Below are 12,837 nucleotides of genomic sequence, written 5' to 3'. Positions count from 1 at the left end.
CACAAAACACTACACAAAACACTAAGCACTACACAAAACTACACAAAACACTACACAAAACACTAAGCACTACACAAAACACTACACAAAACACTACACAAAACACTAAGCACTACACAAAACACTACACAAAACACTACACTGGACACAACAAGAAACAACATTAAAACAGAAGAATCTGTGAAACAGTTGGTGTGTGATGAGTGTAGAATGAATCACACTTTCACTTTCTGACATCACTGATGAGAAACAATCAACTTTTCCACCATATTTTAATTGTCGGAGATGCATGAGAACACACACACACACACACACACACACACACACACACACACACAGAGTAGTGTGTTAAATATACCCTGCCAAGTCAGCACTTCCTGCAGTGTGTGTGTGTGTGTGTGTGTGTGTGTGTGTGTGTGTGCGTGCGTGCGTGTGTGTAAGAAAAGTCAATAAAGTAAACTCCCCTTTTCCTCTCTCTCTCCTCTTTTCTTCTTTCTCCCTGTTTACCTTTCCTTCATTTCTTTTCTGTCTCATTTCGATTCATCCTCATTCCATTTTTCAGTCTTTTTCTTTCCATTTATTTCTCTCCTTCCATCTTTTTCCTTTTACTCTATCTCTCCCTTTCTCATTTTCCTTCCCCCTCTCTCTCACTTCATCTCTTTCCTGTTCTCTCTGGTTTCTCTCCATCATTTTCTTCCTTCTTCTTCTCCTCACCTCTTTATTCTCTCTAGATCACTTTTTCTTCCAGGTCTCCTTTTCTGATACATTATAGCACTTGTACAACCCGTGTGTGTGTGTGTGTGTGTGTGTGTGTGTGTGTGTGTGTGTGTGTGTGTGTGTGTGTGTGTGTGTGTGTGTGTGTGTGTGTGTGTGTGTGTGTGTGTGTGTGTGTGTGTCAGGCAAGTGTGAGCCCATCTGGAATGTTCCGGAGAGCAGGAAGCGCTTTCCCTTGAGTTGACGGCCCGCTCCACCCTCAACGCCCACACAACCCCTCATTACACTGTGTGTGTGTGTGTGTGTGTGTGTGTGTGTGTGTGTGTGTGTGAGAGAGAGAGAGAGAGAGTAAAAGTGGACCATAAGGACAGTGAGAGTAGAGCAGCAGAGAAAAAGAGATTTCAGAGAAATGCATGTCAATGATGCTAGAAACCATCACACACACACACACACACACACACACACACACACACACACACTAAATTTGCACCACATCTCTCACTCACCGCCCAGAGGCATTGTGGGTAACCACCTGCCACTTCTCCCACACAAAGCCAGAGTGTGTCAAAGCACCACACACACACACACACACACACGCACACACACACACACAGTCCAAGAAACATAATGACTCAGTCACAGACACAGAGGCCACACCTCCATCACTAAGACTGAGAAAGCAGCCACACCTCCTTCACTAAGACTGAGAAAGCAGCCACACCTCTTTCACTAACACTGGCAGATATAAAGGCCACACCTCCTTCACTAACACTGGCAGATATAAAGGCCACACCTCCTTCACTAACACTGGCAGATATAAAGGCCACACCTCCTTCACTAACACTGGCAGATATAAAGGCCACACCTCCTTCACTAACACTGGCAGATATAAAGGCCACACCTCCTTCACTAACACTGGCAGATATAAAAGCCACACCTCCTTCACTAACACTGGCAGATATAAAGGCCACACCTCCTTCACTTGGTTCAGAGGAAGTTAGAATTAGTCATTAGTGATGTAATGAGGATGTTTGTAATTGAGGCAGATTAAAGCCAGATCAGAATTTCTCTCTTCCTGAAGTGCGCGCGCACACACACACACACACACACACCTGTATTTACACCCTGAGGCGTGCAGCTGCTGCATCCCTATGTGGAATTGTGCTGTTCCTTTCACTTTCATTACACACACACACACACACACACACACACACAGAGTGCAATTAAACAATAATAGTTACATAATGCTACCCTTAGATGTGTTATCAGTGAGGAACGCTTTATGCCTTTATAACACATTTATAAACACTGCATTAATCATTTATAAAGCAATCCTGGAGCATTACAAGTCAAACATCTGGCAGATTTTTAGTGTGCGTGTGTGTGTGTGTGTGTGTTACACAGGAAGGAGATAGTGTCACTTCTTCATCCAAAAAAAACTGCATTACCTCATACACACTCCCCCACCTGTCATCATAACATCTCACATGTCTGTCAACACACACACACACACACACACACACACACACACACGTGCCTTGTTCACACACACGTCTAGAGTTTTCATAATATTATCAAATGAAGAACAGATCATTTTTCAAACATATCACAACACGGTTGCATTCTGGACTCTGATTGGTCAGAAGATGTTGATTAATTTTCCATAACAGCAGCACTTACAGTACACACACACACACACACACACACACACAGTACTGAGGAAGCGCCCTGGATACACAGCTACAGTGTAAACACACTTCTCTAATTATGGAAATGTATGTACATTTATGTAAATTTATCTAACAAACTTTACTTGAAGTCATGAACTTGAGGTACAGGAAGTTTAATTTGGTTGAACATTTCTCCAAATTAGGAAACACAAAACATTTTTAAAAAATCAGGCTCGATTTGCTGAGATTGATTTCAAATGAAAACCAAAAAAAAAAAAAAAGACCTTTCACTGTTACAGGATATACAGAACACAGAAACTGAGCTCAGAGTCAAGCTCCACTTCATGCAGACGTCCCGCCCGTCTAATTACATGATTATGGACCACAAAACCATTTCACAAAATATCCTGAAGCCGTTCCGTGAGCAGGAATCCTGAACGCTTGCAAGTCATTTGTTTTTCAGGAGTTTTTTCTGTACAGTTTGCACGATAACGTTCGGAATAAGTTGCACTCTGATAAAAACATTCGCACTCACCTGGTGCTACCTGTGAAACCACGGCAACCGATATCAAATCAAAAACACCTGAAAGCCGTAGCAGCAGTGTGTGGATCAGGAGCTGATACGTGGAACCAACAAACACGGAAAAGGTTTAAATTTCTAGATGTAAAATCTACACTCAGAGGCCACTTTAATAGGAACATGTTGTTGATTCTAAGATTCCTGTTTTAGGGCGGTGGAATAATAATAATAATAATAATAATAATAATAATAATAATAATAATAATAAGCTGTGCAGTCAGGAGCTGCTTGGTGGCAGCGACAATCGCAAAAACAATTTATTTCCAGATGATTCTACAGCAACTCGCAGTAAACAGTAATCTCCTGTTTCACTGGGGAGGAAAAAGGGGTGAATTTATTTTATTGTGAATAATTTTGCAGAACATACTGATTTCTGAGACTGCTTATGAGTGCTTGTGTGCAGCGGCGCAGAGACGTTTTTTTGAACTGGGGGGGACAAAGCTGCCAGCAAAGCAACCCCAACCCCAACCCCACCCCCAACATGTGTTGACTTTCTAACTATGCCTGTGTGTTGCGTGAGTGGCAGTCAGTCAACAACTCTTCGCAAAGTTTCCTTATGAAACAATATGCCTCCTGAAATTATGGCAGGGAACACTGTAATGTATGCTCATTCTACTACGTGTGTTCTATGACTTGTGTCCCTATGCAGTACCCGTAGAATTAGTACTTACTGTATATCTCTATGGTAACCATTCTGGCTGGTGAACAATAAAGTTGACAGCTGAGACTTGATCCACGTACGTGTCGTGTCGCTGACAAAAGGAATATCTTACATGGTGTCAGAAGTACTTAAGAACAGAAACTGTGAGATAAATGGCTTTGTCACAGTTTGAACATCCCAGCATTGACTGGGACGCTTCCGATTTATATCAGGAGTTTGAAAGATTCCGTAGTCACGTCACCTTCGTCCTAGATGGTCCCCTCTCCGATCTAACGGCTAAACAGCAAGCAGGATGGCTGGGAACCTGGATCGGACAGCAAGGCAGAGAAGTCTACAAGACGCTAGCCTGGGCTGAGGGAGAAAAAGAAGACCCATCTAAGCTACTGGACAAGTTTGCCAACTACATCAGCCCTCATAAGAATAAGAGGATTGCTAGGCACCGTTATAAACAACGTAAACAAGGGCCAACGGAAAGTTTCGATAACTTCGTGAAGGATTTGCGGCTAATTCTGATGGACTGCGAATACACTGAACCTGACGATATGCTAATCGACGCTATTATCGTTGGAGTGAGAGAGAAACGAGTCCAAGAGCGGTTGCTCGAAAAAGGCGAGGATCTCACCTTAAGTAAAGCCATTGAAATCCCTCAGCAGTACGAAGTGTCCGTGAAACAAATGAAAACAGTCAGAGAGGAAGACTCACAAATATCATCTGTGTCAGTTAAACCCAAGTACAACCCGCAAAGTAAGAAAATGCCATCCAAAGCAAGCTCTACTTACCGTAAACCAGCATCAGTTATGACAAAAACCTGTACCAAGTGTGGAAAAGACCCGCAGCACAAGTGGAACCAAGGCAAGTGTCCAGCGAAAGGCTCTGTGTGTTCCTACTGTCACAAGCCAAATCATTGGGTGGCTGTGTGCAACAAGCGTGGAGTCAACACTGTGAGTAGAGTTACACCAAGATTCACCAGATGATGAGGAAATTCTGTGTATAAGCCTGATAACACACACAACAGTGACAAGTGGGTAGTTGAATTAGAAATCCTGTCTAAAACAGTGTTATTCAGAATTGACACAGGAGCTAAGTGCAACACATTGACATTGGACAGTTATCAGTCACTTGGCCACACAGGTGAACTGCAACGCTCTGGTGTAGTGCTCCGCTCCTATTCAAACCACCGCCTGAAGCCAGTAGCAGCTGTGAACCTGCAGATTTCATCACCAAAAGCCAAAGTCGCCGCAGTGTTTGAAATACTGGAAATAGCACAGGAGAATGTGCTCAGTGGTGCTACAGCTGAGGCATTGGGGCTGATCGCGCGCCTTGACCTGCTGGCCAGTGCTGGACCTGGAGGCAGTACAGAGTGTATTCCTGCTGGACTCGACGACTTCCCAGAGCTGAGCCGCACCACTGGAACGCTGCCAGGCAAATACACCATAAAGCTGGAACCAGGTGCAGGAGGTGTAGTTCATCCTGTGCGCAGGCAACCAGCCGCTCTGAGAGAGATCATCATCGGAAAGCTGCACGAGATGGAAAATGACGGCTACATCACAAAGGTGGAACAACCAACAGAGTGGGTGAGCTCCATGGTAGCAGCAGTGAGGAACGGCAAAGTCAGGATCTGCATAGACCCGAGTGACCTGAACAAAGTCATCAAGAGAGAACACCACCCCATGCGCACTGTTGAGGAGGTAGTTTCGATGATTCCAGGCGCCCAGGTCTTCTCAGTGCTAGACGCCAAGTCAGGATTCCTGCAGATAGAGCTGGATGAGCCGTCCTCCTTCCTCACCACCTTCAACACACCCATCGGTCGGTTCAGGTGGCTGAGACTGCCTTTCGGCATTAAATGCGCACCTGAGATCTTCCAGCGCATCATGGACCAGATGCTCGAGGGTGTGCCTGGAGCCATTAGCGTGATGGACGACATCCTCATCGCGGCCCCCACCGTCCAAGAACACGATGCAATCCTGTGCAGAGTGGTGGAGAGGGCCACGAGCTACAACCTGAAGCTGAACTTCAACAAGTGCCACATACGCCAGTCATCAGTGCCATATGTGGGGCACATGAAAACAGCTAATGGACTGAGACCTGACCCGGCGAAAGTGGACACTGTGCAGAGAATGCCCCCACCGTCAGATAAGGAAGGTGTGCACCGCTTCTTAGGCTTTGTGACCTATCTGTCAAAATTTATTCCCAATCCCAGTGAAGTGGATGCGCCACTACGTCAGCTCCTAAAGAGAGATGTGGAGTTTCAGTGGCAGCCAGCTCAGCAACAGGCATTTGACAGATTGAAAGAACTGTGCACACACCCTCCTGTACTGAAGTACTTTGACCCTGCAAAACCAGTCGTGATCTTCTGTGATCAAATCAAATCAAGTTTATTTGTACAGCGCTTTTAACAATAAACATTGTCGCAAAGCAGCTTTACAGAATTTGAACGACTTAAAACATGAGCTAATTTTATCCCTAATCTATCCCCAATGAGCAAGCCTGTGGCGACGGTGGCAAGGAAAAACTCCCTCAGACGACATGAGGAAGAAACCTCGAGAGGAACCAGACTCAAAAGGGAACCCATCCTCATTTGGGCAACAACAGACAGCCTGACTATAATATTAACAGTTTTAACAGGTATAACCCTCAACTGTCCTCATGGGGCCGTCCTTCACAGGAGTGGGGCGATAAAACTGTGATGCCAGCAGCTTTGGACTCGGAGCAGTTCTACTGCAGGACGACCAGCCAATTGCCTTCTCCTCTAGATCACTGACGGATGCAGAAACGCGCTACGCACAAATTGAAAAAGAAACGCTCTCCATCGTCCACGCCTGCACAAAGTTCCACAATTACATCCTGGGAATGCATGTCACAGTGTTCAACGATCACAAACCTCTCGAAGACATATTCAAGAAACCACTGTTGTCAACTCCGATGCGAATACAACGAATGCGTCTTCGTCTGCAGTGGTATGATTTGACTGTCAAGTACAGAAGAGGTAAAGACATGGAACTCCCTGACACGCTGTCCAGAGCACAGTTGCCAGACAGAACAACAGAGATGGATGGCCTGGAGTGCATCTCCATGCTGAACTTCGTCTCTGTCAGCGATCAGAAGTACGCGGAACTACAAGCATGGACAGAGGAAGAGCTCAGTTGTCTACAACAGGTCATTCAGAGTGGATGGCCAGAGCACAGGCGTGAAGTGCCTGTCTCCGTTCAGCCGTATTGGGACTCCAGAAGCCAGCTTGCTTTGTCTGATGGAATCATCTACAAAGGCCTGCAAATAGTAGTACCCCCCACTATGCATGAGCACATGCTGAGACTCATCCATCAGTCACACATGGGAATAGTCAAAAGCAAACAGCGAGCTCGTGAGACCCTCTACTGGCCTGGTATGAGTGCACAGATCGAAGAAGTCATCAGAAACTGCAGCCTCTATGCAGATTTTCAGAACAAACTTCCAAGAGAGCCACTCAAGCCAACAGAAACACCCGAGCTGCCCTTTGAGGAGGTAGCATCTGATCTCTTTGAATTTGAGGGTCAGCAGTACATACTGGTCGTGGACTACTACTCCAAATTCATTGAAGTCAACAAACTGAGAGACACACGCAGTCGCACGGTCATAGAGACACTGAAAGCACAGTTTGGCAGGCACGGCATCCCTGCAACCATGCGCACTGACAATGGTCCACAGTACTCTTCAGAGGAGTTCCGAGAATTCTGCAAGAGCTACAGCATCCAGCACGTTACATCGTCACCTCACACACCACACTCAAATGGAGAAGCAGAGCGTGCTGTGCAGACTGTCGAGAGGCTCTGGCGCAAAGCACCCGACAAACACCTTGCCCTGCTGGACTACAGAACCACTCCCCTTGAGTCAGTAGGCCTCTCACCAGCCCAGCTACTCATGGGAAGGAGACCACGCAATAACCTACCGACAGCTCGTCGACTCCTTGCTCCAACAGCCTATGACCCCCTGAAAGTCAAGCGCCTGCTAGATCAAACCAAGGACACTCAAAAGCACCACCATGATCGTAAGAAAGCAGGTAAACCTCGCGTTGATCTCAAGCCAGGAGATGAAGTCAGAATGCAGCCCTTTCCTGGTAGCCACACATGGACACGAGCTGTTGTGGTCCGACAGCACAGTGCTCCCCGATCCTTTGTGGTGAGCAGCGGAGACAAGCAGTACCGTCGTACCAGCCAGCATCTCCACCACAACACCCCAGCTGCCAACTGTTCCCGGCACTGGAGGCAGGAAGAGCCATGGACTGAGCCACCAGACCATGCTGCAAGTGAGAAGCTGTCCCCCACTCCATCTGAGCAGCCTCACTCCCCTCCCAGACAACGTGTGAGCCATGGCCAGGCTCGACCAGGTGAACTGTACATCACCCGGAGAGGCAGAACTGTCAAGCCGCCTAACAGACTGACTTTGTAGGTCATGTAGGTTAGGAATAGGTGTGGTAAAGACACCTACGGAAGTGAAGTGCTAGTAACCTCTCCTTCCTAGTTATTGTTGTTACAGTGTTACTAAGTGTTTATTATTCTTTACTTGTTTATTTAAAGCACTTAGATAAATACAGTTTAATACAGTAGCAAATAAATAAATGATATATAGTATAAATAAATAAACATAGATGGCAACGAATTAATACATGAATAAGTCCAAAGTTTATTTTGATAGATACTAGTAATTTTTTTTTAATTATACTATATGCCTTCTCATTTGTTAAGAAGGGAGATGCTCATTTTACTACGTGTGTTCTATGACTTATGTCCCTATGCAGTACCCGTAGAATTAGTACTTATATCTCCATGGTAACCATTCTGGCTGGTGAACAATAAAGTTGACAGCTGAGACTTGATCCACGTACGTGTCATGTCGCTGACAAAAGGAATATATTAGAAACACCAGATTAAACATTAAAACTGCCTTCTGAGCACTGTATCTACAGGCTACCACCGAAAGAAGGAGGCTACCAGAAAGGCATCTCTACTCCGTACGATTTTACTTTCACTACGACATTACTTTGAACAGACTATCAAAAAATTGCAAGGTGATATGATAAAGTAAGGCACAGTTTACTTACAGTCGTTTTTTGAAAAAACGATGCAATCGTTTTCTGCCTTTTCGGTTTGGTACCCTTCATCATGCCGTGTTAGGGTCCTGAACTAGGAGCTGTCCCCGATATGCCTGTCAAACTTGCTGTGGGTAACCATAGCAACCAAGCTCGAGCTCACAACCTGTGCAGTCTGCGCAGCTCAACCAACCGAATATCAGTCTTTGTTTTGTTTTATGTGAGTTGTTGCAACTATGTATGCACTGCTGTGCACCTCAATAAACCGAATGGTAATTAGTCTTTTGATTTTTCCCTGAGGTTTGCCTTATGCAAAGAAAGACAGCATAGACGTTTTTTCCTCCCTATAAGTGGGGGGGACCGAACGAGGTGAATTTAAATCTGGGTGGGACGAATCCCACCCGTCCCACCCTCTATCTGCACCCGTGCTTGTGTGCAGATTCAAGACTAAAAAAAATCCATTTCGGTTCCAAGCTGTAACTCGGTTTGTACTGTTCAGTCATAAATTATTTGATGTTTATAAAAATAAATGTATTTAAGTTTTTTTACATAAAAATACAATTTTTGTTTGTAAAAGAGAACATTTCTGCAGGAAAATTTATTTTAAAAAATTTACAAATATATATTTTGTATTTATAAAAAACGCATTTAAAAAAATTACAGTGAAAGAGCTGGACAGAAAAGTGTGTAAAAAATGTTTTAGAATTTTACAATTTAAAATGTTTAGAATAAAATATTAACATCAATTCCATTCCTTCCAGTCAGTTTCTAATTACTTTTTAAAAATTATCTATACCATTGCATCACTGATATTATATCATTGTACACTCCCCGGCCACTTTAATAGGAACATGTTGTTGAGTCTCAACATGTTGTTGAGTCCCTGTTCTTGGCTGCAGGAGTGGAACCCAGTGTGTTCTTCTGTCTGCTGTTGCATGCTGAGATGCTTTTCTGCTCACCACGGTTGTAAAGAGTGATTATATGAGTTACTATATCCTTCCAATCTGTCCATTTCACTCTGACCCTCTCTTATCAACAAGGCGTTTGTTTCCACGCACAGAACTGTCGCTCACTCACTCAGTGTTTTGATGTCATGGCGTTGTAAGAATGCAATAATGAATGTATAGCGAAACTTCGTAACCAAACAGCACTTATCCTGATCGAGTTTGATTACCCGTTCTACTTCATGATAAACTTCGGAACCAATCAGAACCAGAAATGAAATAAGAGAACCCTCATTATAACTTTGTAGTATCGGAAGATAATCAGCAGATAAAAAGATAAATGAAATTCACCCCGTGGTTCGCTGAGGCTACTGATTCGATATGCAGTAAGTGGTGTTTATTTTAAGAAAATGTACCTTTTGATGATCGCAGCTTTTGTTTGGTCCTTCTGAAAGGTCAAATGAAAGGTTTTGTAAGTTTTTTTGAGCTTTTTGGCAGATACACTGAGAAGCCGATATCAAACTTCTGCTATTCGCTTTAATTTTTTATTTTAGAGTCTTTACACTACACTTGTGAAACAAAATGCGCTCATTAGTACTAAATAATGCTTCGAAGACAATTCATGAACAAGTGCTTTCTTTCTTTCTTTCTTTCTTTCTTTCTTACTATTCTGAAAATAGATCTCGTTCACAGCACTGAATTTTGAAAAAAACACAATCAATAAAATTGGGAACCAAAATAGTCCAAGCCCTGATGCTGCTCACAGCTTGGTGATGTCTGTAAGAGATGAGGCGAGGATCATTAATAACGTATTTATTTTTTTTCACAGTCCAAATCCTGCGCTCTGATTGGCTGGCGAGTGGGTCCGTATCCTACGATACAGACCCCAGTTACGGACCTCTGGCGACTTGCTCGTTCACAACAACACCACCAAACATAGAATTTTTTGTCAACATTTATCTGTTTTTTAATAAGATTTATTTATCTCATCTCATCTCATTATCTGTAGCCGCTTTATCCTTCTACAGGGTCGCAGGCGAGCTGGAGCCTATCCCAGCTGACTACGGGCGAAAGGCAGGGTTCACCCTGGACAAGTCGCCAGGTCATCACAGGGCTGACACATAGACACAGACAACCATTCACACTCACATTCACACCTACGCTCAATTTAGAGTCACCAGTTAACCTAACCTGCATGTCTTTGGACTGTGGGGGAAACCGGAGCACCCGGAGGAAACCCACGCGGACACGGGGAGAACATGCAAACTCCACACAGAAAGGCCCTCGCCGGCCCCGGGGCTCGAACCCAGGACCTTCTTGCTGTGAGGCGACAGCGCTAACCACTACACCACCGTGCCGCCCAGATTTATTTATAAGCTTATCAAAAATCTTATAAATTTTTGCCAGCATTTCTCAGGAGAATAGCATTAATTTTACAGCATGGATAGCGATAACGACAGTGTTCACAGCGAAAGCGAGTTTTACTCCCCTGAGGAAGAAGAAATAGAATAAAACATTTCAGGAGAAAGCTAAAAACCTCTAACTGTTGCTAACGTCGAGCAAAAACATGGCTGAATCCTGAATGACTCAATTTTGTATAAATAGGGGACTACATAGGAGGCAAAATGTAGTTTTTTCCCTGCCATGGAAGTGCACTTGTATACCGAGGAGGAAGCCATTTGCATTACAGCCGTGAATGAGGATTCAAAATGGCGGCTCGGCTCGGTTTTCCCTTTCGGGCGCTCTCGTTTTCTGTTAGAATTTGGTAAAGAAAAAAATATATATTATTATTTACCAGCTTAAGGTCGGTCCGTATGGTGAAATACCGTGACCTCGGCCCAGAGGGCCTCGCTCAGTACTTTCAAGACCTCGGTCACCGTATTTCACCATACGGACCTCCCAGCTGGGAAATAACATGTATATTTGCGATATTTACTGGATGGACATGGGATCAGAAAACTATTTTATTTATAAGCAGGAGCCACATGGACCCGTAGGGGACCGATTTTTTGTTTTCCGCACCATTCTGTGTAAACTCTAAAGACTGTTGTGTGTGAAAACCCCAGGAAGGAGATCAGCAGTTTCTGAAATACTCAAACCAGCAGTCCATGTGGCTCAAACCAGCACCCATACCACAGTGACAGAAAGAAAGTCTGTTTCACTGTGAGATCACAATGTTTCCCGTTCTGATGTTTGAACATTGTGAACATTAACTGAAGCTCTTGATTGGTATCTGTGGGATTTGATGTCAAGCGATCGGCTGATTTAGAGAACTGCAGAAAACGGCAGGAGGATGTAGGGGTGTTTCTAATAAAGTGGCCAGTGAGTGTATATTTCTGTGAAGCTGATTTGTGACGGCGTCCATCGTTAAAAGCACCACGGAAATAAAACTGAATTGAACTGAAGGCGAGCATGAATCACCTGCAGTGAGAATTTGATGTGACTCTGAATCAATCTGCAGGAAGTGAATCAATCACGTGTGTGTTTTGGGTTTGGTACATTTTCAGCCACGCCCCTTTTTCACACATCCCTCAAATACTGCTTTGTACATTTGAATCCATAATTATGCTCAGTGTAGAACTAAACCAACAGTATCAATATAATAAAATTAAACGAATCTGAAGAATCAACTTCATTCTGATTCAGATTCAGCGAACAGGTTCACAGGTGACCGAGCTGCCATGTTTTATCTTCACCCAGCTGACTGTGTGTTTAATCTGCACGCACTCGGCTGAATTCTGAAAGGTTCCTGACTCGCGGCCAAATTCAGACTTGTTTGGGATCTCGCAGGCTTGTGAGAAAAGCACGCGAGACATTCCTGAAGCTCCTCGCATGTTCCTTCGTGTTCCATCTTCCGCTTTCCGCCTCTCCTGTCCTGCTTTTCATCGTGTGTGTATTTGTGGAGCCGTGCTCACCTTTTCCAGGTTTCCCAGCGTACATTTTGACAGGCAGCTCCTGACAAGAAGGTGCAGGGGTTGTGGACATGACCTCCGACCCCAGAACATCATCCACAGGGCCTGTCATCACCTCTCGGGGTACGGTCTAAAAAGACAAGGTTGAGGTTAAAAAGGTTACAGGTGTGTTTAACAGGGAGACCTTTTACACAAACAGATAAAACGTTAGCTATGTTAGCGACGTTCAGTCTGTGAATAAAAACAGAAAGGATATGGAACAGCCGTGGAACAGTCAGTGGAATTTGTAAC

The 12,837-nt window shown here is 44.3% G+C and overlaps 1 protein-coding gene across 1 annotated transcript in view; it reads right to left on the bottom strand.

Moving 5' to 3' along the window:
• The window catches only part of zcchc14 (zinc finger, CCHC domain containing 14), a 43,612-nt gene that overhangs the window by 21,059 nt on the left and 9,716 nt on the right, over positions 1-12,837 (bottom strand). The window contains exon 2 of the mRNA XM_060928482.1: positions 12,550-12,676. Coding sequence (XP_060784465.1) covers positions 12,550-12,676 — 127 coding nt within the window. The remainder of the gene's footprint in view (positions 1-12,549; positions 12,677-12,837) is intronic.

Source organism: Neoarius graeffei, chromosome 8 (assembly GCF_027579695.1).
Source record: "Neoarius graeffei isolate fNeoGra1 chromosome 8, fNeoGra1.pri, whole genome shotgun sequence".
Taxonomy (NCBI): domain Eukaryota; kingdom Metazoa; phylum Chordata; class Actinopteri; order Siluriformes; family Ariidae; genus Neoarius; species Neoarius graeffei.
Note: the sequence above shows the minus strand (reverse complement) of the source record. Positions and strands in the feature narration are given on the sequence as shown.